The sequence below is a fragment of the Ictalurus punctatus genome, chromosome 7 (genome assembly GCF_001660625.3).
Source record: "Ictalurus punctatus breed USDA103 chromosome 7, Coco_2.0, whole genome shotgun sequence".
NCBI lineage: Eukaryota > Metazoa > Chordata > Actinopteri > Siluriformes > Ictaluridae > Ictalurus > Ictalurus punctatus.
Genome location: NC_030422.2, coordinates 14,986,918 through 15,014,895, shown reverse-complemented (window position 1 = coordinate 15,014,895; position 27,978 = coordinate 14,986,918). Strand labels below are relative to the sequence as shown.

At 37.8% G+C, this 27,978-nt stretch overlaps 2 protein-coding genes across 4 annotated transcripts; one reads left to right on the top strand and one right to left on the bottom strand.

The window, feature by feature from the left end:
* Positions 1-48: 48 nt before the first annotated feature.
* On the bottom strand, positions 49-5,641 carry rpl34 (ribosomal protein L34). 3 transcript variants are annotated; one of them, XM_017470956.3, is made up of 5 exons: positions 5,539-5,641; positions 5,096-5,166; positions 3,341-3,440; positions 1,740-1,843; positions 49-172 (listed from the first exon to the last, which is right to left on the bottom strand). In XM_017470956.3, the coding sequence occupies exons 2-5, from the start codon at positions 5,158-5,160 to the stop codon at positions 88-90; spliced, it is 354 nt and encodes a 117-aa protein (XP_017326445.1). In that variant the 5' UTR covers positions 5,161-5,166; positions 5,539-5,641; the 3' UTR covers positions 49-87.
* Positions 5,642-7,240: 1,599 nt separating this feature from the next.
* trmt44 (tRNA methyltransferase 44 homolog) lies at positions 7,241-27,384 on the top strand. The gene is made up of 11 exons (XM_017471861.3): positions 7,241-7,712; positions 7,794-7,908; positions 9,273-9,492; positions 9,727-9,795; positions 9,990-10,097; positions 10,457-10,528; positions 14,528-14,634; positions 16,547-16,730; positions 18,687-19,059; positions 24,209-24,325; positions 26,685-27,384. Exons 1-11 carry the CDS (start codon positions 7,382-7,384, stop codon positions 26,903-26,905), a joined length of 1,917 nt encoding a protein of 638 aa, XP_017327350.1. The 5' UTR covers positions 7,241-7,381; the 3' UTR covers positions 26,906-27,384.
* Positions 27,385-27,978: the final 594 nt, after the last annotated feature.

The window sequence follows — 27,978 nt, the reverse complement described above, 5'->3', positions numbered from 1 at the left end:
AAAAAAATTCAAACTCCACGATTTATAAAGCATAACAGGATACAAATGTCTGTTCCGAAACATTTATTTTAAAGTACAAACACTCATTTACTTCGCTTTCTGACTCTGTGCCTGTGCCTTGAGAACTTTGACAACAATCTTCTGCTCCTCAATAAGGAAAGCACGCTTGATCCTGGAAGAGACAAAACATGTCAGTTAGCTTCACAACATGTATATGCACTGCAAATAAATTATTCTAAAATGCTGTAAAAGAAATTTCCATATTGTGCACAAGTTTACATTTTACACAGGGATGGAGAACTTGTTAGAAATTGTACTATTTATCAACAGAAAAACAATCAAACTTCAAGCACTGTATCCTGTATGTGCATAACGGACATGACAGATGCCATCAATAGCCTACGTGGATCAAGGTAGGGTTACATACAGCTGCAGAGCATACCTGCTGTAAGGTTAGTCATCAAGATAGCTGGAATGCACATGCACTCAAGTGATCACATTACCCTATACATGCTATTCTAATAGCAAATAATGCCACTCAAAATGCTCTCAAATAATGTCACTTTTCACAGAAGAATCTGCTACGTGCATTCCTCAAATAATAAATAAATAAATAAACCCCATCTGCTGCTCACTTCCGGTGTAAAATTTTTTAGCAGTACAGAGCTTACCGAGATTATAAACTGCAGTTTTGTTGTCATTCCACACAAGAGACGACATCTTTACACACAGCACGAAGTCGATGCGTTTTCCCACCCTCGTGATTGACAAGATATAATCGGCCCTGATCAGCGGATGTTTTTAAACTATCGGCCGATACATCGGTGCATCTCTACCCATCACCCATGCATCACTGACATATATTTCAATATTAGTTTCTTGATAAAAATTAAACACTCAGTTGTGGCAGTAGTGTGACCGGAACAGACGGACATGTCCAGTATAAATTAAGGGTTAGTCAGCTCCAATGACTTTTTTGCACACACCAGGAAAGATTGGAATACATGACTACAAACTCTCCCAGATGTGTGAACACTTAACCTGCAGTCAACAGTTGTGAAACACTCGTTTTTCCCCCCTACATTTTATTATAATAAAGTCATCAAAACTCTGCAATAACACAAATTGAACTATGGGAATTATGTTGTGATAAATAATAATGATAATTTAATATTTCAGCATCTTCAAAGTAGACACCCTTTTCCCTCAGAAGTTTCAAAAATATATTCTTGGCATTTTCTCAACCGATTTCTTGAGGAATCTCCCTGAGATGCTTTTTAAACAGTATTAAAAGAGTTCCCACCTATGCTGGACACTTATTGGCTGCTTTTCCAGAATATTTCGCTCCAAGACGTTCGTTTAAAAATAAAAAAACATTTTTATAAATAAAATGTTGGGTACCATTAAATGTTACCGATTTCAAATGTTTAATCATACACCTTCTTATCAAAAGATTTTTAAGATCATAAACAATTCAGTCATGTGTCTCCAAACCAGTAGTGTATATTCTTGTTATATCATTCACGATCCCAGCCCACCTTCGTCTGAGATGCAACTGCATGAGTAATTAGAAAAAGGCAATTTGATCATTATCATTAACTGTTTGACAGTGTCCTGGAGTAGTCTGGAGTTCACACACTAAGCTAAGACAACCAGAAAAAAAGAACAAACTCGTATACAGAACAAAAATAAGTAAGGCTTTACTTACTCAAACTAATGTAACATATGAATGCTCTTACCTGTCACGCACACATTTGGCACACATGGAACCACCATAGGCTCTGCTCACATGCTTCTTGGTCTTTGAGAGCCTCATCAGAACCTGAGGTCTCACTGCACGGATCTGTTCAAACAAATATTTGAGCACTCAGAACTTTGAACACACTCAACAGGGAGATTATAACATATGCATCAATATTAACAGCACCAAGAACATTAACATGACCACAGAAAGTAGTTCCTAGCTGAACAGAGCTACATCCATTACGCTACCATTTCAAGCCTGATCAACTGTATCAAAGGATTTCAGGGGCAAAACATGTGCACTTTGACGTGTGGAAGACCGGTTTACTTACAACCTAATTCAGTTTAAACAGTACCGATCCTGATGGATGCAAATTAAAATGTTTGATTCGGCTGTAAATTACGTAAAGGCTTGAACAAGCAAAATGTATACCCAACTGATATTTAAGATGAAATTAAAAAGATAAATCAATATTTCGGATAAAAATGAAGACATTTCCTCCTTCACTTAAGTCAGATGCACAATTTCCTTTGTGCTCTTGTGCACAGTGTTACCGCTAACATTCACTTTGTCTACTTTGTTATGGTTCATTGTATTAAATGCAATTTTAAAGGCTTGTGAAAGCATGCACACCTACAGGGCTTTCAGATTTTGTTTTCATAAATAAGCAAACATGAAGCAAAAGAGCCATTACTGACAATACTATATTAGCCTATTTGATCACTTGAATTAAATGGGTTTAACCCAAACCCTAACGCAACAAAAAGTAGACCTATAAACAATGTTATATGAATCCAGTAGACAACGGTCAGGTTCAGGAAGTTCAGAAATAAACTCTATTTATTTAACAGTTACAGGGTTTCATGGTTGAAAAATGTTAAGATTTCCTCGCCTAAACTACGTACGTATTGGTCAACTGGACATCAACAACATGCAGGGTCTTGTGGACTTGTGCTTAGCAGTCTCTCCAAGATTCTGCGATCACAGGAATTAACGCAAAACCAAGAAAACGCCGCAATAGTCGGAGGAGCTTGCACGTTTTCAAAATTAGCACAGATTTGTGACAAGACGAGCCACGTGACATCAGCACAATGCACATTCAACCAAAGCATTCGTCGATTCATGGGTTGAACATGAGTACAGCTAAAAAGTCTCAGTTACCAATCATCACCACACAAGATCGTGCAAAACAAATTTGTGAAAATTGCAATTTTGCCAATTCAAGTACTTTTCTGCAAAAAAAAAGCATAAAAAACGCTACAAGTTGCATCACAAATTTTATTTTTAAAAAGCCGCAGAAAAATCTAACATTTTTGGCCGAAACAATCATAAAAAAACAAATCTATCCCGTACAGAATGATTTATGAGTTCTGGAGATTATTTTAAGCAAGATCACCTCTTCCAAAAAAAAATTCTCACCGAGCTGTTGGAAAACGGTGACCACTGTACCGCACTGTGACCATATTAGGTTAATATTTTTGGTTTGTACACCCAGTGACAAACTATTCTTCTTGATTATATCTCTTTTAACCACATTTAAAGCATCACAGCCTGAATACTATAGAGTAAACACGCTTGATATAAAGCAATACTTACACCACGCAGTCTACCGGGGCAGATTCCACATGCTGACTTGGGAGCCTTGCCAGTCTTCTTGGTGTACAGATATACGATCCGGTTACCAGGGGTCCGGGATCTGATGGCGAAACAGAAACAACTGTTAATCAAATTCAGCATCAATGCTGAGTGTTCACCACAGCAAAACTAGTGTGCTCTATAGGACAGTAACCTATGATAGGGTGGTGTGATGCTGTTAGCAGTACAATGTCGGATATTCTCCTCCAGCACATCCTAAAGTGTTTTTCCCTTTTAATAAGCACTTTGTGAATTAAGAATTCAATAGAGCAGCAAATTAACATAATTCAATGACCACTTGGTCCCTGTGCAGTGTTGAAGTACTGATGATAACCCACGATGCTTTCAGAAAAATATCTGTCATCACCCAGACCTAACATGATTGAACTACTCGATGTCCATGTTTTCTGTCTTTAAGCTGAAGACAGGCCATGAACACTTCCAGTGCTGTTAAATCGGTACACATGCAAGGCAGTACTAAAGCCTCTGGTATACTTCGTTATTTTTCACGTGTGCTAGCATATGTGAACAGTCATACGCATAACCTTTCACAGTATACACCACTTGGAATGTACACGTACACAAACGGTCGTAGTCAGTACAGAGCAGTAAAGTAGGTCTTTGTGTGAAGGATGACAATGAAGAAGAATACCAACACAAAGAACAATACTTGGGCAATCTCTCACCACGATTAGCACCCGTTTACAAATAACCTTGTATTCTTTAAGGCTAGAATTATACAAATGCGGGTCCTTTCTAAACTGCACTCCACTGTTTCCTCAACTGTTTCCATTTCTTCAGGTTTTTTCTTCAACTACCTTGACAATCGATGGACCCAGGTCACTGTTGCCACCTTGTGGAACAACAAAATAGTGCTAAAGAATTAAAGCACATGTTCGACCTGCATGTAGAAAGTACGCAAATTTGAAATTTCTAACGCAAGTTAGAAAATTTGGGAAGCGCGCGTACAGTACGCGCATACTCTGCTGATGAGGAAATTTGCATAATGCGTATTGTACACTGTCCCCAAGCGTACACGTAAAAAGTGAAGCATAATTTCTGCTTAAGGCCACATTTACACTACATGCTTCAAGTGACCCAATTCAGATTTTTCCCCCCTCCCATGTGGCACAGATCGGATATGACCCATGGACATGTAAGCAGGGGAAAAAAAAGCACATGGATTCTGAGATAGTCTCAGATCTGTTTTAGGCCTCATTCATATGTGGAAATAAATCTGATACGTGCATTTGCGTCAGCCATGTAAGCAGACAAATCGGATATTCCCGTCAACACGAGTCTTACACCATTAAAAAAACGACGGTGGTGAATGAGTTCAGCTCAGGTGGACACCAACCACGAAGACAACTCTCATTAAGGGCTCTCCTTTTTTCCCCCCTCTGCCTTAAGAGGCCAGTGTTTTGCTTACCTTTAAATACAGTGTGGGAAGAAAAAGCTTGTATTATATTTTCATCTGCGTCCATTGCAAACTGTGCCATTTTTATTTCCTTTACAGCCTAAGCTTTTCTGGTAACTTTGGGTTGTTTCACAAAGTGTATAGTGTAAATGAAAATATCGGATATGGGTGGCTTTTAAAAGATGTAAGCGGGTCATCCAAAAAAATCGGATATAGTCAACAAATCAGAATTGGGCCTCAAGACCTGCAGTACTAAATGTGCAGTGAGTGTTAAAAGAAACTGACTGGGTCTCACTCACAGCCTGGTCTTGTTGGAGGTGGTGTTGTAGGACAGCCTACGGCGGTAAGTCAGGCGCTGAACCATCTTGACCTGGAGAACAAAAATACGGGCAGTTATTAGAAATGCTTTGTTGAAAAACAACGTTTAAAGTGACACATTTCAGCTGCTAAATACTCGCATGTTAGAGTTCCGTTAAACTTAACCAAATTCCGTTAAACAAATCATACTTTCCTTTCAACATTTAATAATGAATCGTTTGCAAACATATAGGCATTTAATTCAATAAAGACTGTAAGCCTACATGTATATAATAAGGGCCCCGAGTGACACCGGTTTGAGCCAACTAGCTCACATTAGCGCTAGCACTCAAGCAGAGCAAATTAAAAATAAACTTCTCGACATGAAAACCAAGCCAATATCTTACAGGTTTAATTCTTTACACTGTAAATAACACGTATATACCAAAACTATGTGGATATGAAGATCCAAAATTGAAGATTACAAGCGATAGCTTTTTCGTTTCTTTCGCGAAAAGACGGAATCCGCCATACCTGGTATCACCGAAACGGAAGAGGAAGCCAGAGAGAAAGGGTGAAAGTTGAAAACTCTTCGACAACCGGAAATGGTTTTTGGTGTAGTCAAATTAAAAGTTCGTTGAAGCCGGTCATCATGTAGTTCACCACGTTTCTCAAAATGTTTGCAAATTGTTTAAAAAATAATAATAATAATAACGTAAGCGTGTGCAAACTCGCTGTTCTGTCTGAACGCCACGGCATTTTCAGCAGACTTTCTATAAGCCGAATGCTCTCCATTCAGCAAAACCAGACTCAATGGCAAATACTTTACATATAGGTCAGGGATGTGTAATGTCATTTTAAACTTTTATTGTTGACACTTAGACATGTGGATGTACACCGTCCACTTTAATAGGAACACCTGTACACCTACTCATTTATGCAGTTAACAAATCAGCCAATCATGTGGAAGCTGCACAATGCATAAAATCATGTAGATACAGATTAAAAGCTTCAGTTCATGTTCACATCAAACATCAGAACGGGGAAATGTGATCTCTGTGGCTTGGCATGTATGTTGGTGACAGATGAGCTGGTTTGAGTATATCAGAGACTGCTGATCTCCTGGGAATTTCTCTAGAGTTTACACAGTGTTCTGTGGGAAAACAAAAAACATCCCGTGAGCAACACACCTGTGGGTGGAAGCGCCTTGTTGATTAGAGAGGGTCAGAAGAAAATGGCCAGATTGGTTCATGCTGCCAGGAAGGATATAGTCACTCATATAATCACTTTTTAAAAACTTGGTGAGCAGGAAAAAAGCATCTCAGCATGCACAAAACCTTGAGGTAGACAAGCTTCAACAACAGTAGACCACATTGGATTCCACTCCTGCAGCCAAGGTGATTTTTTTTCTTCTTCTTCTAATCTTCAACTATCCAGTTTCAATGAGTCTGTGCCCATGATAGCACCAGATTCCTTTTCTTGGTTGACAGTAGTGGAGTCTGAATGTAGACCCTAAATGGATGAAAATAATGTACATTATGACTTAACCCCAACCGCTCCCAGTGGTTCTCAAAGTGGAGTCTGTGAGCAATTGTTATTTATTTATTTATTTATAATTAATTAATTATTATTATATATAATTACTTAGGTTTTTATGTAGAAATCACAACCCAAGTTTGTTTATTATTGAGTTTCTGTAGTTTTTAGCCGATCTAATCTCCCTTGATCATTTTTAATCACTTTAATCCAAACCTAAGTAACTCAAAAACATTTCAATATAAACTGACAATAAAACTACATATACTATCATCTTGTTTTGTTGGTGGAAGGTTCAGGAATAGCAAGATATACAGTATGTCTCCAATATATAGACTTATGTTTAGATATATAGATTTAAGTAATGCTAATGAAAATACATCTATACTCGGGGAGACCTGCGTAACTTTATTTTACAGTAAAATGGACCCTTGGCTACCACAAAATTTGAGTCACTGATCTAACAAACTTCACTTGAGTTAATAGAGTAATAGAAAGACACTGAAGATGGCGTCTGGGATTTCCTCAAGGGTTAATAGAAAGGGCAAGTCGACGAAGGTATGTCAAAAAGAGTATTGTCTCCTGTGTTGAGCGTGAACAAGGACTTTTACTTTGAAACAAGTGGTTGCTGCTAGCTAGCATAACTGAACTGTAAACATGAACCTCTGTAACTAGCAGCAAATTACACGTGACTTTTTAAGGATTGCAGTAAGTAACTCTTGTGTTTAGATTAAACGCGTATACACTCTGAGATGGACCTCGAGGTTAAATGCAGTAAGGAAAGCTTTTGGTCTGCGGTTGATATTTGGATAAAGAAGCCTCATGTAGTGAATAAGCGGCTGTGCGGAGTGACAGAGACTGAATACAGACATGTGAGTTGTGAGGAGCTCGAGCGCTGCCTCTGTAGTTTCACCGGGATTAGTCTGCGGGATTTACCGGAAATTTTACTTTTCCTGCAAGCGCACACTGCACCCACGAGCCACCAGACTGTACCAACCTGGAGTGTAGGAGGGAGAACCATCATCCCTAAAGCAGGTCTACAGAGCAGTGCAGCAAAGCTTTACAAGGAGATTATTGTTAAAGGTAAAATACCACTCTTAAACTGTATGAGATTTTATGGTTTTGCTATTGTACGTTATATTAATGTAATCCTTAATCCCACAGATGTGAATGGACAAACAGTGACATTTCTGCCAGTTGAAGAAAACACTGAAGGCCACATCATTCTGAGGGACAGTAATATTTATCAGATTCAGCTTCAGGGAAAAACAGATGATTCGTAAGTGTCTTCTCGGACTATATTAATGAGGGTAGATACAAACACAATGCTTGGAATGGGAGAGAAATATATTTCGAGGGAACTTAACCCCCCTGATGAGAGTCAACTTCCTCCTTCAATGTTTGGGTTTCTTTCATATTACTAAGAATGTGTCAATTCAAATACAGTGTATCAATTTCATGGCCAATACTGGCCTCAGATGCTGGATTGGATTTGAAAGATTTTCTCATCCGATCAACAGACATTTTAACGCGGTAATGTTTGTTATCTTGCACGTGAGTTCAGCACCTAAGTCTTAAAGCGCACCACCATTATCACACCTCTTCTTTGAACATGTAAATATTTCGATGGTGCAAAAAAGATGTCTTTTCTGACATTAGAGCTGAGCCAGAGTCAAAGCTTTTAAAATGTCTTTTTTATGACTGTTGTGTGGTCATATACAATATGTCAAACTTAATGTAAAACAAACCAAAAAACGGGCATAACAAGAGGCTCCATTGAGAAAGAACTCACCCAAATAAAAGTAAGGGGAACAGTAAGGGAGAAAAGACTTCTCCAAACTTGGTGTAATGAAACACCTCTTGAAATGCAATCTCGTATTCACACTTTTACTTTATATACGTCTTGAACAGGAACTAACACCCACATGCAAAATGTTTGTATTCTTTTGCCTGAGATGGTCCTTTTTATCCATCTCAGATGATCTGTCTTTGTTTACTACTTGGTTTCTATGATCATTTAGACATTTGCTGTAAATGATTTTTCACCCTATATCAGTCATTGTGGAAGATGGGAATTAGAGGTATTCGAATCGAGATCACACTATATCAAAATCCACTTTTTCCGGCAGCCATTGCAGTTCCTTACAGGACCAATAACAACATCAATTTATGGACCATTTGGGACATAAATGGTAAGACCAGATTGGTCCATGTAAATGAACATCCATTGATGTTTCTGGACAGTCTGTGCTTACTGTTTCCCATAACATATAAAGAGAAGCTTGCAAAGAGCAGGCACAATTATTAAAGGATACCCAAAATGTTATGATTATCTGTACAGATGTATCGAATGATTATGATAATGTTAATACATATTAGAATTATAATATGCCTTGCAGTAAAACACCTTGTATAGTTTATTTAAAAAAAACACCACAGAAACCTGTACAATCAGGGAAAACTAAAGATGAATTTTCGTAGCAGAACTGTAGCTTCGTGTGCACGTTAAGTCTTCCTCACTATCAGTATTGCAAACACAACTGTTACAGAAAGGATTAACAGTTGCTGTATAGTGCAGCCCTGTTATAATGTGTCTGCTGCATTATTATTAGACTGTTGACTGTATATTCCTGTTTTGCTTAGGATACTGTCTCTTCATGTCCTGAGACTTGATCAGTGGTATAGTGATGGCGTGGCCTACCCAAAACTCACCTGGTTGACTTCAGAGCTTCTCCCTAAACTAGCACGCTGGGCCACAGAGAGCAAAGCCACAGAGTTCAAGAGTACTCTGTCTCTCATTCCTATCGAAAAGTACAGCGTACTCTACCAGCAGCTGAAAAACAAATACAAAGAGCTTGTCAAGGTAAAGAATTGCTGATCAGTTTGTCATTTTGACATTTAGAATGTATTAGTTTTCTAGCTGTACTTTTCTTAGAAATATTTTGTACCATTTAATGCTGAAAATTGTCTATATATTGACTTTTGGTTGATTGCAGGGTAGCAAAGGGCAAAAATGCTATAAGATTGTATAAGACTGCAAATGAGTTTACAGTTTTAAAAAAATATTTTGTGTACCATTAATACCACCGTGTTGTAGGTCTGGCCTGAAGTTACTGATCCTGAGAAATTTGTCTTTGAAGATGTGGCCATTGCCACATATCTTCTTGTAAGTTTAACCTCACTTTTCCCACTGTGTTGTGGTGTTAATAAAGTTTTACATGTGTTTCCATAGCACAACTTGCGGTTGGACCACTTGTATGAGTTAGACCTCATGTATAAGTTAGTAAAAATTAATTTAATTTGTCATGTTCAAGTGAAGTGTTGAAAGGAAATTAACTTGTATTCACTGTCACCGTGCAGGTTTTATGGGGTGAAGAGCGAACTGAAAAAGGAATAACATCCAAACAGTCTTTTGTGGACCTTGGTTGTGGAAATGGCCTGCTTGTCCACATATTAAACAATGAAGGGGTATGTCTTCACTGTTATTTTCATTTGTTATGGTGTTAAATTATTAAACCATGCACCATATGCCCTCAATCCAGTCTGTGAATGACCTTTGCCACTGAGGACTTCTAATCTACCAAGATTCATTCAGCATTAAAATCAATGACATGGTAGAGGCCAGGTGAAGGGGATAATGAAACCACCTAGCTTTTCGTTCACCTTTTTAATTATACGACAGATTAGAAATCCATACCCTTCACAGTCCCCTACATGCATTCACACTTGGATGCTGAAATGTAATTATATATAGGAGCCTTTATGCGTGGGGGCTGATTAGTCACTGATTTTGTTGGCTAGAGCAGTCACAAACTCTTGTTTTACAGCATCCTGGAAAGGGAATTGACATTCGCAAGCGAAAGATCTGGGACATGTATGGACCCAATACACACTTAGAGGTAAGAGACTTAAACCAGCATAGATGCTGCATTTTTATGCTTCATAAGAAAGTGACAATAGGCCTCATTTATGAACGGATATATCAACTAGGTACAAACGGATTTATTAATTTAAACATGCATTTGCACAAGAAATCAAAAAATCCAGTTAGTTTGAAAAAATGTTTGTATCCTATGAAAGCTCATGAAAGTGTATCAATTAACGATTAAGCTAACTCAGTAATGTGACGCTCGATTGATCGGCGTCAAATGGTCTAACTGACATAAGTTAGTGCAATTTTATATATGGATTATTCTTTAGCTTATTTATTTAAAGTACACACATAAATCTAATGACAATTTTGTGAAACTCAATTGTTTCATATTCATGACTTTAAAGAAGGAAATTCAAAACAAAGCCATACATTACGACAAATAAGAGCATTGTATTATGACAAAGAACAATTGTGTGATCTTCTCAAAAAGAAAGTCTGTAGTAGCCGACGCTCCGCAATGGCTGCGCTGCATTACTAGAGGATGTTAGAAGGTGCTGTTTTGCCATTTGTTTGTCATTTTGTCAGCTTTGCCTTGTATGGAGAGAGTTTAGAAGAGAGTTTAGAATTTCAGCTTTTATTTCCTGGTATTTAAATGTAGATGTGTTAAACAACATTAAAATATGTGCATTTTGCATCAAACCACCCAATTTGTAGATGAGCAAAAATATTGGAGCATGTGGCTGACGGGTGTTTCTTGCTACCCAGGGGTGTCCTGTTCGATTGATTTTTACACAATAAATAGCTCTGAGCATCTACTCTTGGTTTTAGCCTTCAGTTGTGAGACTTTTAAAATCTTTTAGACTTTCTTAAACTTTTAGAATTTTAGACTTCACCTGTGAAGACTGCATTTGTTGTTGAAAATGATAAACCAACATGAAGATCAGAGAGCTGTCCATGGGAGAAAAGCAAGCCATTTTGAAGCAGAGATAAGCGGGAAAATCAATCAGCCGCATTGGGCGTAGCCAATACAAGAATTTGGAATGTCCAGAAAGTGAAAGAAACCACTGGTGTACTAACAATCAGACATTGAACAGGTTGGCCAAGGAAAACAACAACAGCTGATGACAGAAACATTGTGAGAGCTGTGAAGAAAAACCAAAAAACAACAGTCATGGCATCACCAACCACCTTCACAGTTCAGGGGTGAAGGTATCACAATCCACCATGTGAAGGAGACGTTGAGAGCAGAACTATAGAGGCAGTACCACAAGATGCAAACCACTCAGCAGTGGTAATAATCAGAAAGTCAGTCAATTTGCAAAGAAATACAAACGTGAGCCACAAAAGTTCTGGGACCAAGATTAACCTCTACCGAAGTGATGGAAAGGTCAAAGTGTGGAGAAAGAAAGCATCTGCCCATTCCAATAGTTTTGGAGGGGACTGTAGGGTAGCCTCTAGATGTCTCTTATTTTTCAATTCATCTCCAAATCTTTAAAGCTGATTGTCTGGCTCATCTGTTAGATACTGTAATAGTCTACAACACAAATATGAACTGGCTGGAAGCTCATACATTAAATCACCATAATGTGTGTTTGCCATAAAAAAGAGGTGAATTTTTAAAAGTGAAAAGGCATTGTCATAAAAACTATTTTGAATATGTTTAATAGTTTCATTGTGAGTATTGGCTTTCTGTGAAAAAAAAAAAGTAAGACTTAAGAATGAAGATGGTCACTGAAGTGATGCAAGACATATTTTTAGCGAAAGGCCACATTTTTATTATAAGAGGTTTAGAGATGTAACCATTTCTCAGAATACTCCCATTATACTGGTCTGGCCTTGAGATATTGTCATTTTTAAAATCCTAACCTTGTCACTCAGGCAACATGCCTCATATAATACATAGGCAAGGAATTCAGTTCCAGATATTTAACAGTGATTGTTTAACAGTTTTACAGTTCTATACATTTACTAGCCCTTGCCAAGGTTTTTTTTTTAAATATCAAATTCTCTGTAAATTTTGTGCAAACCCTTAAATGCCCCAGCTTATTATTCGGTTATTTCTGTTAAAGCATATTATTCAGTACCTAGTGAATTATTTAGTAATTACAATAAAGAAATGGGAACGGTATTGTATTTACAACACTGGGGAATTTTAAGTCTGTGTCCTGTAAGGTTAAAGAATTTAAATGTATAATTAAATATATTAAAGCATTTATTTTTAAATGAGACTGTGGTCCAACATTAGAGAGGTTATGTGTCAAAACTGAGAAATGGTTGTGTATGTCATATCATACTCTGTGGCCAAAAGTTTGTGGACACCTGATCAATTCCCCAAAAATCCCATTTCCAGATTTAGTCCCCCTTTGCTGTTATAATAACCTCCACTCTTCTGGGAAGACTTTCCAGTGGATTTTGAAGGGGGCTGTGGGGATTTGTTCATTCAGCCCCAAGAGCATTAGTGCAGTCAGTCACTGATCTTGGGTTAGGATGCCTGGGGTGTAGTCAGTATTCAAGTTCATATCAAAGGTGTTCAGAGGGGTTGAGGTCAGTTCTCTGTGCTGGACACTCAAGTTTCCCCACACCAATCTTGGCATACCATGTCTTCATGGACCTTGCTTTATGCACAGGGGCATTGTCATGCTGGAACAAATTTGGGGACTCTTAGTTCCAGTGAAGGGAAATTGTACACTACAGCATACAAAGGCATTTTAGATAATTGTGTGCTTCCATCTATGTGGTGACAGTTCAGGGAAGGCTGTTATGGTCAGGTGTCCACATACTTTTGCCATATGGTGTATTTATTCACAGTGTTAAAATGCAATTCAATCCAGACCTTGGCTCACCATAAAAATATCATAAAGGTATCGTAAAAATTAAATGGCTAAACACAACCAGTTATAATCATAATGGAGAATAGGATTTTTTTTCATTATTACTATAATACTGTGAGTAACTAACACTTTTGCTACTTAATCCACATAAAATTAAATAGTCAAATTATACAATAGGATTAAATTGTACTTTACCTTATATGGGGATGTGTCTTCCACATACCTTGTAAGCTGGGACGTGTAAAAGCTTGATACTAAATATATCCTTCTTAAATACTAGTTCTTTTGTAGGGTTCTCCAGCCATACCTTAATTATGTCATTCTTTGGCCACTTTATTCTCTGAGAACCATTTTCTTTAATGTATTCTCCTTATTAGAAAAACAAGACCCAGCTGGATTATTTATAATGTTTTTCTTTGAAAGGAAGCACAGAGTTTATTCAGTTCTGGGGCTGATGGGAATTGATGGGCTTTTAGGGTGAGCACCCATGTACCGGTGGAGTCCCTGCAGTGCTGAAACATTATTAAAAGATTTGGTATGTCCATCATCACTGAGGCATGCTGGGATGAAAATGGGATGTCCATAAAAGTGGTTTTGCTCTTCAGTTTAGTTAAATGATGCGACATATACATATTTATGGGTGTTGCTTGTATGAGCGATGTTTCTTGTAGTTTTTAAACAATTGAGGCACTGAGTTTTGTGGCAATTGTCTTAAATTATAAATGTGACAATGGCTTGATGTTTTTACTTTTCCGTCTCTGTAAGATGATCTGAGGATCATTAACAAGGAATAGGTTAGAAGTCCAGTAGCTCAGAAGTAGGAGGATTCTGCATTATGGAACAGTTTTTTTTTTTTTTTTTTTTCTTTTTTTTTTTCCCCCTCTGTCATCACTTCCTATTAACCATCTGAAACAGATGTATCTACACCATCATATATTTAGCACTTGGGGGGAAAAAAGAGAAATTATATATTTAATAGCACTCATTATGAACACAGCATGAAATTTTAACGTACCATTTTTACTCAAAATTGTTGAAGCCTTTCACCATGTGAAACTCCAACTGTGAACATTCAAGCACATCAGCTTTGTCCTTTTCCATTTTCAGCATGAGACGAGGCTCAGTGACTCTCAGTGTCATTACACCTTTAGCCACTGATAATGAAATGCACCGGCCACTCTCGTCTATTTCAGGAAAAGGCAATCACGCCCAGCGCTGCGTTCCTCTTCCCTGAGACAGACTGGCTGATTGGAAACCACTCCGATGAGCTCACGCCATGGATCCCTGTTATAGCAGCCAGGCAAGTCATCAGCTGGCAATTTAGTAAGAATGCTGAAGTGCCACCTGATCTCCACTAAATGCATGTGAAGGGGTATGAGCACTTTGCTGGTCCATGGTTGTTTAAGATCCATTGTCATGACTTTTAAAGGTCAGTCATTTTTCAGAACCAGAGTCAGGTTAACAAACAAACAATTGTCACGATGTGGGAAAGCATCTTAAAAATGACCTTAATGTAACTGAGAAGGTCATTGTGAATTAATCCACTGAGGTTTGCAGGGCAAATGGAAGAGCAGTGTTTGGTATACATGTACATGTACTGGGAAAATCCTTCACATCGTCAAATTTAGTCATTTACTTCTTTATATAGTTGTACAGATTTTCCTGAACTAAAATATATTTCCCTTTAGCATGTATCTCAATCAAAGGTTATAGCATTTTTAAAATCTTGTTAGTCCCAAAAAGTGAAAAGGGAGAAATTTTTCATTTCAAGATTCTATTCCGACTCCATTGAAAGATGCCCTGCCTACTTGTACATTTACAACCTTATCTAAATGGTGTTATAACAAAATCTTTAAAACTTGCAAGTTTACAATGGGAAATGAGCTCTCACTTTGATTATAAGCATCATCCTCATCAGTCTCTGCCTCATCACCCGAGGTAAACGTCACTTGCAGCATTTAAACACAAGCCTCGTCATTATCTCTTCACTCGAACGATCTCTGTTCACTCTAAAATTTATTCAGTTTTTTATTTATTCATTACTCAGTTTTGTTCTGTTGACTAAATTGCTTGTCTTTTTAAAAATATTTTAAACCTTTTGTCCTGTGTCATCTGTTCAGTATGCATAAATGCATTTTTTTTTTCTTGCTATTCAGCAACTTGATCAAATAATGAGGAAATCACACTTGGCTGGCCAAGTTTTAACCTTTAAGCACATTGACTGCATTTACTGCTGTGTTTTTAAACTGGATCCTTACCCATGTACATTTATGGCATTTGGCAGATGCCCTTATCCACGGCAACTTACATTTGTCTCATTCATACAGCTGAGCTGCTGAGGGCTATGGGGCTTGTCCCAGCCATCTTAACCATTGAGCTACCACTGCACACTACCCAACATGATCTATGCAGGCAGCTAGCAAAGGCTAGGTAATAAATAAAAACATTTACATGTCATTTTAGTTAATTTTTTCTTATAGTAGTGATACTATAATACTATAATTAAAATATATATATATATATATATATATATATATATATATATATATATATATATATATATATATATATTATTGGCAGACAAATAAAATTTAGGTCAAAACCTGAATATTTTTTCATTTTTATTTTGCTGGGTTCCAGAATTCATCTCTGCTGATAGTCGACAGATTTTCCCAATCCACCACACATACCGTATATGAAGTATGAGCAGCAAGTGTACTACATGTTTCAGTATGATATGTTTGACATGTGAAATGTTTGGCTCCTCAGGAGCATTAACTAACATATGGTACATTGTTCATGATCTTTTTCTAGCTTTGGGCTGGTTAAACACTAGGTGGAGATCTTTAGCTTAGCGCATGAGTCACATCTTGGCACTTGTTATTGTTTGAAGCTTGGCAGTATATGAGGAACCAGATTCAGAATATGTTAATCGTTTTTTCTTTAACCATTATATCAATTGCAATATATTTTTCTCTGTTTTATAGGATCATACTTGCTCTATATAGAGCTAGATGCATCTTGATGGATTGTACTTTAGAAGTTGTTTTGAAATAATGTGACTTTTTGCAGCATACTCAGATTTTTCAAAACCTGTTTCTCTTGGGTTCAGCACACAGCTGCAAGGCCTTAGATATAGAAAACCAAATGTTTTCTGTACTTTGAGATATTATTCAAAGAGTTGTCACGTGTCCACATTTTTCTATGCATAGATCAGCCTACTACTGCCGCTTCTTTGTGCTCCCTTGCTGCTTCTTTGACTTCTGTGGGAAGTACCAGCGCCGACAGTGTAAGAAGTCTCAGTACAGGGAGTATGTAGACTTCATCAGTGAGGTCAGTGCAGCATGTGGCTTCCAAACAGATGAAGATTGTCTGAGGATTCCTTCCACCAAGCGGGTATGTTTTTTTTTTTTTTTTTGTTTGTTTGCGCCCCCCCCCCCCCCCCCCCCCAAAAGTATTTAGCTTTTATTTATCTAATAATTCTCTCTTGGTAAGGTAGGAGATTTCTTTGAAAGAAATAAGATCTTATTGAAATAAATTTAATAAACCTTATAAAAAGAATAGTTTCAGTTAAAAAATATCTGAATGGCTGAGCCATGTTTGAAGCTGTCATAAAAATCCTTGATATACTGTATACACACGTGTGAACACATCATAATAATTTAATTCAACTGATGTGCTTTAAGACTTTTTAAACCAAATAAAAACATTACAACCATTGTTCTATCCATTCTGTCCAAATGAAATGTTTTATTGGGGCATGGTGGCATAGTGGCTTAGCACATTTGCCTTACACCTCTGTGGTTGGGGGCTCAAATCCCGCCTCCTCAGCGTGCGTGGCGCTTGCATGTTCTCCCTGTGCTTCGGGGGTTTCCTCCGTGTACTCGTTTGTTCCTCCAGTACAAAGACATGCACTGTAGGCTGATTAAAATTTTCAAATTGTCCATAGTGTGTGAGAGTGTCCCCCACCTTATGCTCTGAGTTCCCCGGGATAGGCTCCAGGCTCCCCTTTGACCCTAGAGATAAGAGGTACAGAAAATGGATGGATGGATGGATTATTGAACACTGGATCATATCATACTGTTTTTGTCTCCATTTTGCAAAAGCAATAAACCACACGACGGCATGCATTGCAGTAATTTAATCACGGGTAACAATGCAAAGTAACCGACATGCTCATCTATACAATTATTCAGACAGCAACACAATGCATAAAATCATGCAGACCCAGCTTCAGTTAATGTTCACATCAAACATCAGATTGTGGGGAAAAAACTTGATATCAGTGACTCAATGTGTCATGGTTGTTGCTGCCAGCTGGATTGAGTATTTTAGAAACTGCTGGGAGTTTCACACACAACAGTCTCTAGAGCTTACACTAAATGGAGTGAAAAACATTGAGCAGACTGCTTTGAGCTGACAGGAATGCTGTGGTAACTTAAATAACTTATTTTTCTTCTTCTTCTTTTTTTTTTTACAACCGTGGTGAGCAGAAAAGCACCTCCATGCAAACAGTACAGCAAATGCAGAGGCAGATACAGCCAAAATACCAGTCTTCAGCTGCCCACTTTTGATGAGTCTGTGCCCACTATAGCCACATATTACTGTTCTTGTCTGACTTGATATGGATCAGCTGTGCTCTTATGCTGTTGTAGCCCATCTAAATCAAGGATCAACATTTTGTGTGTTCTGAGATGGTTTTTCGATCAGCACAGTTATAAACAGTGATTACTTGAAGCTTCCTGTCAGCTCAAACCAGTCTGGCCATTCTCCTCTGTCATCAAAAAGACATTTCCACCTGCAGAACTGCCACTCATTGGATGTTTCTGTGTTTTAAACTCTAAAGACTGTTGTGTGTCAAAATCTCAGGAGGATCAACAGTTTTTGAAGTACCTGTCTGGCACCAACAGTCATGCCACCGTGGTCAATTTTTCCCCCATTCTGAGGTTTGATGTGAACATTAAATGAAACACTTGACCTGTATCTGCATATTTTTATGCATTACGCTGCTGCTACATGATTGGCTCATTGGATAATTGCATGAATGTATAGGTGTACAGAGATTCATAATAAAGTGGTTGGTGAGTGTAGCTGTATAAGTTGACAAGTAAGAAACTACAGTATTCAGTCATTTTGCACCTCAATTGTACAGGCATGCAGTTTCTTTTTAGGTCATAATTTGAACCTATGTGCTTGTGTACCATTTGAAAATACTACCAGATTGTTGTACCACATTAGACTCCACTGGTGGTGCTTAAAACAAGTAACTTACTGTGGCAAGACAAGCAGCACTTGCTGGAAAACAAAGTCCAAAATCTCATAGTGTTGCGTCATGCTTTTCTTTTTTTGCAGGTCTGCCTAATTGGGAAGAGTAGGAGTTATGAGCAGGCTCAGGAAGATTTAGCTGAAGTGAAAAGAACAGATTACATTAGGGGACGGCAGGTCTTAATCAACAACTCGGCAGTTGTCACTCAGAAAGAACACAGTGGACCTCATCATCATGGAGATGGACAGGAGATGGCCAAAGCAGGATGCGACTGGGGAAATGGCTTTCAGCCGAGGGAGAAGATCGAGACAGTCAGAAACTGTGCAGCTCTCCCTAGAGACTTTGTAGACGGTGTCGTCTTGAAGGTGGCGATGACCTTGTTGGGACTCCCTGGAGAGAAAACAGAGGAGGAGGAAGAGAACGAGATTGGAAAGGAGAGAATTAGATGGAATGCAGGAGGTAAGAAGAGCATGGCATTTCTTTTACTGTGAGATGTGAGTCATAGGTTTTGCACAGTGGTTTAAAGGTAATGACTGCATTAGTTAAGGAGCTGTGAAAAAGAAGATATAATGAGGATAGCTGAGTGAGGAGGTGGAATTTTTCAAACGTCTTGAACATGTATTCAATTTATTGTGTAAGGCAGTGAATTAGTGTCATAAAAGCACAATTGCAAAATTATGGAAGCTTTTTTAAGAAAAGGAAGATTATGAAAAAAGCTAGGTTCATTAGTGTTCATTATCATGAAAACGATTTATTTGAAGTGCTTCATCAGTTCCATTTCATGATCATGAAATCTCTTTTAGCTTTTTATTTTATAGCATAGCTTTTTCAGCATCATATGACGCAGTCCAGCCACACTGATTTACTACAGTTGAAATTTAAAGTGACCTGGATGACTGAAAACAGTCATTCTGTTGATAAAGTTAATTCATTTGAATAACGCTAGCTATATAAAGCAAGGCCAAAATGTGACAACAGAGTAAGTTCCCCGGTCTTGGACATCCTGTTTTGGATGCACACTTGGAGCACACAAATGTTCTCCATCATCACATTTATTTAATTACAGCCTGCACTGAGTGCTTAAACTAGTGAACCACATTTAAAAGCTTTATGTACAAACACATTTGAGACTGTTTTGGTGAACATCCATCCACACAGACAGTAACCTGAGCTCAGGATTGAATGGTGAAAGTGGAGCTGTGAAATGGCAAAATTACCTGCTGTCCCACCATACTGAGGTTATTATTTAACTTTTTTATTTTAATATTTTTATTTGTTTTTTTTTTTTTTAACATTGGAATGATTTGCATAAAGCTCATGTGTATTGGCAGTAATATTGGGTAGGGATGTCTTAAGAGCAATTATAGCACATTTTTAATCACAATATTTGGACTTAAGTTGACTTCTAAGATGTTTCAGATGTTAATTCTCAGTGGCTTTATAGATACTGGCCCAGAACTTAAGAAGCTGGACTGTGCACTCCCACAAGCGACAGCAGTTGTAGTCACTACACACGCCCACAAGAGACTTACTGTGACACACGTGCCTTGTTCATTAAGCATTGTTTTCTGTCTAGCTGACTATGTTGTAATTGTAAAGTTTGGGATGTTGGCAAACTGCAACAGAAAAGCAAAGCTCGATTACACTTTTCAAACCGTTTGACTTCTCTAGCACTTAAAAACTACACCGATGGTCACTCTCATATATACACTTTCTTTCACTTTGGATGCTTTCCTTTTCTTCATTTATTGCTGTTATAGCTGTTTTGTAGTGTAAGCTGATGTATAACAGTCGATCCAGAAGTTTTGCTATAAACATTAACTTCTGTGAGATAAATTAATAAATTTGCTATAATGGTAATCACATACTTTATCAACCTAGTGCTTCATTTGCTGGTTACATAGCCTATCACAGTCACAGAGAGCTGTTTGTGATAATATGGAGCATATATCCACATGTGTAGACAAATGCAGTATAATTAAATTATGGAAGGAAAAATATGATCAGTTTATCTTGAATTATGTGGTTTATATTGCTACCATTAGCTATCATAAAAGACCTGTACAATGCATTTTGCCTGTCTGGGTTAATTCCTGTGTGCAAAATGTATAGCGTTAATGACAATGAAGGATTCTCTCTTGATAAATGTGGCAGAATATCAACAAAAATTTAATTTTGTCTGATTTACAGTAAAGCTGAATAATAAATTCACATATCAGTGCCATGAAGCTGGAGGCATTATGTAGTTAATACAGTTACACTGGACATCCAGTTATGTAACCTGAAGCCGTGGTTAAAAGGAGGATGGCATTATGTGAACATAAACACAAACAGTGAGACTCCTTTCAGCTTCTTGCTCCACTCAGCCATAAATCCCCATTTGTAGTGTGTGCTCTAAAGGGCAGCTCTAAATGGGCTATTGATATTGTATTAGCACTGCAGATATTGTGGTGTCTGGCGTCAGGAATTCAAGGCCATTGTCTCCTGGATTAAATTATGCAGTGTATACAGCAATCCAGCATACTTAGTAGAACCTTCCCTTTATCCTTCTTTCAGATAGCTTTGACGGTGCAGGAATTCAGAATGCTGAAACATCACATAACATGTCAAAACAGGGTTTTGTTCTGGGAGGCAAGTTTCACTGAAATGTCACACAGAGTCAGTAGGTGTGCTGACCTCCTGGACATCATTATAGAAGAGTCGACTGTAGAGACACTATGGGGAAACTGTTTTGGATTCCCCACTGACATTCAGTATGTCACCGTAAGAAGCCTTGGGGTTCCTGCTGATAATAGTTGGGTTGGCCAGTCGATGTGGAAGAGACTTCTGCAGTACAACAACAGTCTCTTCAGTTAATGAGTGGGCCTTGTTACTCTCTGTGTGATCCTTGTACTAGATTTACCTGTTGGGGTTTGCTTGTAAGTACAAATCATTTCAGCAGTTAGTTTGCGTAAGGGTGAGTCCCCCCCCCCCCCCCCCAAAAAAAAAAAATGTAGTAAAGTCCTTTAAGGCTAAAGGGTGCATTATATACAAGTCCTTGCAAAAGTATTCACCCCCTTGGTGTTTTTTCAGTTTTACTGCATTTCAACCTGGAATTAAAACAAATTATACAAAATCGTCCAAATTGTTGAAGTGGAATGAAAAAAAAAAAAAAACCTTGTTAACAAAATGTAAAAGTGCATATGTATTCACCCCCTTTTCTATGAAACTCCTTAATAAGATCTGGTCAAAGCAATTAACTTGAAAAGTCACATAATTAGTTGATTATGGTCCACCTGTGTGGACACATGAGGTGACATCATGGACAGTGTCACACCTCTAAGCAAGAAACATGAAGAACCAGGAGCTCTCCAAACAGGGAAGAGACAAAGTTGTGGAGAAGTATAGATCAGTGTTGGCTATAAAAAATAATCCCAAACTGAAAATCCCACAGAGCACCATTAAATAACCATCAATAACAAAATGATATGATTACAAAATGATATGAATATGGCACAGATTTTCCATAGATTTGGGCCAAGATGCATCACGTCATCACAACATGCTATGTGACCTCATAATGCACATTCAACCAATGCCCCCTTCGATTCACGTGCATCAAACATAAGTATAGCTAAAAGGTCTCATTTCCCAACAAACATCACTGTGAAAGACCATGAAAAACAGTGTCGTGCAATTGCAATTTCATCAATTCAAGTAGTTTTCTGCAAAAAAGCACAAAAATCTTTGCAAATTATATTACCAATTTTGAAAGAAGTCTTAGCAAAACCAAGCATTTTTGGCCGCAGCAATCACAAAAAAACTCTGCGAAATCCTGTACAAACTTTGCAGAGATCCACAGCGGAGATGGGAGTATCTGTCCATAGGACCACTTTAAGCCATACACTCCACGCTTTATGGAAGAGTGGGCAGAAAAAAGCAATTGCTTAAAGAAAAAAAAATAAGAAAAACACATTTGGAGTTCACCAAACTGAATGTGACAGACTCCCCAAACACATGGGAGTAGGTTCTTTAGTCAGATGAGACTAAAATGTAACTTTTTGCCCATCTTGGGAAATGATGTGTGTGGCACAAACCCAACACTACCCATCACTCCGAGCACACCATTCGTACAGTGAAGTATGGTGGTGGAACATCATGCTGTGGGGATGCTTTTCATCAGCAGGCACTGGAAACCTGATCAGGATTGAAGGAACGACGGATGGCACTAAATACAGGGCAATTCTTTTTCACTTATATTTTTATTTCAGCTCAAACAAACAATCTCCAGTTTTATTTCTAGTGAACATTACTGCTGAACATTACTGCTGAACATTTCTACTGATCATGTCTGCTGATCATGTCTGCTGATCATTCCTGCTGAACATTACTTTTTTCTCCCTTCCCTTTCCCAAATATTTATAATAATATTTATTTATATTGAGAATCTGTGGCATGACTTGAAGTTTGCTGTTCACCAACACAACCCATCTAACTTGAAGGAGCTGGAGCAGTTTTGCTTGAAGAATGGCCCAAAATCTCAGTGGCTAGAGCTAATAAAGACATACCCCAAGAGAATTGCAGATGTAATTGCAGCAATTTGTGGCTCTACAAAGTAGTGACTTTGGGGACGGCTCTATAAAGTTGGAGTTTGTGAAGTCTGACAATGGCAAAATGGCCACTGGGATATGGGGCAAGTTAATGCATTTTGGTAAACATAACAGACTTGGAGTGGATTTGAATATAGTCACTTTAGCAGGCCCAGACTTTTGGTGCTATTGCTGCTAGATTTTCCCCTCAGTTTCCTCTCATGGCAACACATGGGAAGTCAAGAGCCAAATACGTTGAGAGAAGGCATGAGAAAGGTGTTAAACAGGTGTTTGATTAGGTTTTTGTTTCTTGTTGCCTCTCTTGGTGTACATTTTAATTAATGTTAATTTAGAGTTGTACCACACCGCTGTTTCATTCTGAATTCGCATTGGTCAGAAGGTATTGATTTATTTTCTGTAACAGCAGCTGTTGCAGTAGTGCGAATTCAAATCTCAGGTTTATGTTGATGCACTTATTTTAATATTATTTGTATAGTAGCAGACTTGTATGGCAGGTGCACCACATAATCTAGAATTAATAATAAACAGATTTTAAAACATGCAGTATTGGATATGGTGAAGCTTACTGTAAGCAAGATGTTTAACATTTAAGAAGTATCTTGGATGGCTGCAGTGGGACAGTCTTCAAGATGGAGGACTTTGTTTTTGTTGTTGTTTTTCTGGGTTTTTAAAAATTATTTTAAACTTCAGGAGAAAGAAAGAAGGGAAGCTGGTGAGGGAATTAGATCTTATATAAACTAAGTGATAACAAGGATTAACTTGTCTCACAGATGTTCTACAACATTAAATGCAACTTTGTACAGATAAAAAGAATGATGTGTTGTTAATTATTAAATATAAAAAGCAAATCGGTGTGTTATAAAAGGAATAAAACTTCACGCCATTTTCCCATAACAGCATGCACAGCACTTTGTTATTGCTTACTTTTTGCTCATTATTCATTTTGTGTACAATTTTGGCAAATGTGTGCAATTCCTTTTTGTACTCATCTGTTTTCTACCCATCTATCCATCCATCAGGCTCTCTCTCAGTCCGTGAGGTAGCTGAGCTGCTGGACCAGTCCACATTACAGACACTGAAGAAGGAGTGCGGAGGACTACAGACTCTGCTGAAAAACAACCATCAAGTGTTCAGAGGTATTTGGCCATTTTCCCAAATATGCATTTAGCTTCTGCCGTTTCGTTATGATTGATTTCGACAGACGTTTCTTTGAGTCGTTCTGTAAAAGCGCAAATGTATAAAAACCGAGGCATTTTGGTGGGAATAAATTTATTAATTGGATAATAGCTGAAGAATGATTCATTTAGATTCAAATAAAAAAAAATCTGTGCTGCTTATAGTGTATAATGTATCATTTCTGAAGGACCTGTCCAAACCAATGCGAACAAGTCAGCTCTAAAATCTGATGTTTGAGCGGACTAATACAGAACACTCAACTCATCCTTAAAATCATAAAAATAACTTGAAGGACTGTCTGGAAGACAATAAAATGGAATTCAGCGGCTCAGTTATAGCATAACAAAAATGCCAGACAAATTTGATTTACCAAGAAATTGAATATCTATCAAAAGGTAACATTTACAGGAATATTCTCACAAAGAGGAATCTGCTGGCCTCGTTTATCTCTAACTACAGGCCAAAAGTATGGAAGCAACACTACCTTTGTTTAAAATTTTTTATAATAAATAGAAAAACTTGCAAAATGTATTTTTTAGATGGTAACAGAAGTAAAATGTGTAAGGACAAAATGTTTTCACAGTAGTATAATATGTGCTTGATTTGCCTTTGCTCAATTTCTGTTTATTTAAATCTCCTCCTTTGGAATGACGTATCATATTTTAAATGCTTCTGAAGGATTAATTCACTGAATGATGTGTTAAATTACAATGATGTTTCTATACAAATAGTTAAATCTTTAACTAAAGTACTATTAAGACAGGACAAGATTTCCAGACGTGTTAAGTAATGTTGCAGGAAGACGTCTATAATGATTAACATTACAATTCACTAAATGCATGCTACATACACATTTTAATACAAGTTAATTGTTTTGACCTTTTTTTTCATGGGTTGTTGTTGCTGAAAACTTGATGATTAGTAAGTCACATGACCATAACATGTCTGTAGTGCTAGGAACTCAATAACATACCTAAAACCCTGAGAAGTATTGCTTCTTTGACAAGTCCTTTATTTTATTGTTTGCCATTTTAAACCCAGCCAACACTAAGTTTCGTTTTGGTTTTGCAAGAGATGATAGAAAAGAGCAAAAGCTTCCTCTTGTCTGTTGTCTTAATAATCAAGAAAAAGCACAAAGCCTGTTTTCTCACAGGATATTATGGAATCTTTACATTATTGCAGTCATTACACTTTTTTTTCCCTCTCTCTTTTCTACCCAAACAATGGGTCATTTAATATGGTTATTTTCTCAGTCTTGGGTAGTTTTTGGGTCGTTTTGTGTCACCTCACTGCTGGGTTAGTGGCTGGGTCATTTTCACTGACCGTTGAATCGATCCGCCCCTCCCACACCCTGACTTGGGTCAAATCAACTCAGTGCTGACCGTTTAAATTCGCCTCAGGTGGAGGTGATGGTGTTCACACTGACACTTTTAAATTTACTTGGAGAAACAAGGTTCGTATCAATATTTTTATCCACAAAACCGTTTACATGATATTAAATGCACCACTCTATGCAGTGGTGGCTTGGCGGTTAAGGCTCTGGGTTACTGATCGGAAGGTCAGGGGTTCAAGCCCCAGCACTGCCACTGTTGGGCCCTTAACCCTCTGCTCCAGGGGAGCTGTATCATGGCTGACCCCATCCTGACATGCTGGGGTATGCGAAGAAAAGAATTTCACTGTGCTGTAATGTATATGTGATCAATTAAGACTCATTTATTCATTATCTTCGTTAGCTTTGGCTTACTTGTTTGTAATGCCCACTGGATCGCAAGTTGGTTACTAAAAGTCTCCTTTGATCAAAATCTGATATTTTCATATTAAATATATAACTCATTTTAGTAATTCACTAAAGTCTATATATAAACACCACTTTAGCAGTTGTAGCAATACATTTTTGAATACCACCTTGTGTATAAATAAAGCAGATACCATGTTGACATATTTGTTTATAATGTGGTATATTTGACATTTTCAAAGAAAAACTAACCCTGAAAATATTAACCCATTTATGAAATAAAATGAATCCAGCATTTTTGTAAAAATGAAACCAGCCTTTGGGTGGAAAAACAACCCATTTGTTGGGTTAAAATTAACAACCCAGCTTGATGGGTTAATTTAACCCATGTCTTTCCCGTGTTCTGTCCTATATTTACCCAGCCATGGGGCTAAAAAATAACGCAATTTGGGTCGTTTTAACCCAGTGTTTTTAGAGTGTTTAAAAAAAATTTTTAGAGTGTACATAGTCTTTTCTATATATTACTTGGGATTTCTTTCTTTCTTTCTTTTACAGCTCACACTGTGTTTTTCTCTTCTTCACAGTGCAAGGTGGAAAGGTTCACATGCGTGACTGGCGCACTCAGGGCACTCAGACTGCCCTGAATCGTAAATCCCAAATCTCAGGAGCATTAAAAACTCGGCTCTGCTGGTTCCACACTCACCACCCTGATGGATGCCCACTGTCCAGCAAAGACTGTGTTTTTGCCCATGGAACTGATAACCTCCGACCCTCAACACGCCCCCTGAAAAAGCACAGTAGCTGAATATGATCGATGCACAGAACTTTTATATATTTAAACATGGATTGAAACTCCATGAAGACTCGCAGTGGTTTTGTTTTTAACCTTTAGCTTAAAGGAGAATTCAGAACAATTCTTGGCTTTGGAAATTTGTCTTGTCTGTGTGTAAGTTATCGATACTGTCTTGGCTTTTTATTTTTTGCTGTTGTTTGTATAGCAACAGATCAAACTGAATTTCTTCTTTAAAAATAATAACATTTAAACACATGAACTCAGTAATGACCACACAATACAACTCTTGCTTTTTGAAGGGATTTACCCCATTGGGACATAAAAACCTTTTGTGTATGTGCCTGGGGTACTATGTGCTAAATGTTAAAGGCATAAATAATTTGCCATGCGGTGTAGGGGGCAGGTCAATGTGTAGGTTATTGTCCCGCTTCTCAAATGTCACAGGACAGGATGTCTATGCTCTCTACAATAAACTGAGGCTCCAGGGTTTATATTGATGGTGAGGCATAAAAAATCAATTTAATTTACTTTCATTTTAAAAGTAAAGGGACATGTGAGAATAGCAATAGTGCTCAAGTTGCTTCTTGTGAGTTAATTTAAAGTGGGAAATCTTCCTAGAAATGTTATTAGGTTTCAGGAAGAACGTGGTGGTGCCTTTTCACCATTTGCCTGAGTTTTTCTGGTAATATGACCTACTTATTTCACCCCATGAAGATGAACCTTATTTCCTTTATGCAGTCTACTAAAGTAGTGCTAATTAGATATTAATTACTCATAATTGATGGAAGTTCATTCATGTAGTTTGGGTCATTGCATATGATTTTTTTGGGGAGGAAAACCTATTGAATGTTTCATAAAATGAATCTTGATCTGTAACAGAAACGTCGCTCTCTCTCCGTCTCTCTCTGTCTCACGCTCTCTCTCTCTCTCTCTCTCTCTCTCTCTCTCTGCCTCTCTCTCTCTCCCTCTCTCTCTCTCCCTCTCTGCCTCTCTGCCTCTCTCTCTCTCTCTCTCTCTCTCTCTCTCTCTCTCTCTCTCTCTCTCTCTCTCTCTCTCTCTCTCTCTCTCTGCCTCTCTCTGCCTCT

Bases quoted from the DNA above. Each gene is read 5' to 3' on its own strand.
- trmt44 (XM_017471861.3), top strand. From the start codon at position 7,382: ATGGACCTCGAGGTTAAATGCAGTAAGGAAAGCTTTTGGTCTGCGGTT. The intron at 9,796-9,989 runs GTAAGTTTAACC...GTCACCGTGCAG, and splicing joins CCATTGCCACATATCTTCTT to GTTTTATGGGGTGAAGAGCG. The intron at 14,635-16,546 runs GCAAGTCATCAG...TTCTATGCATAG, and splicing joins ATCCCTGTTATAGCAGCCAG to ATCAGCCTACTACTGCCGCT.
- rpl34 (XM_017470956.3), bottom strand. From the start codon at position 5,160: ATGGTTCAGCGCCTGACTTACCGCCGTAGGCTGTCCTACAACACCACC. The intron at 3,441-5,095 runs GTGAGTGAGACC...TTTCGCCATCAG, and splicing joins ACCTCCAACAAGACCAGGCT to ATCCCGGACCCCTGGTAACC. The intron at 173-1,739 runs GTAAGAGCATTC...TGTCTCTTCCAG, and splicing joins GCCAAATGTGTGCGTGACAG to GATCAAGCGTGCTTTCCTTA.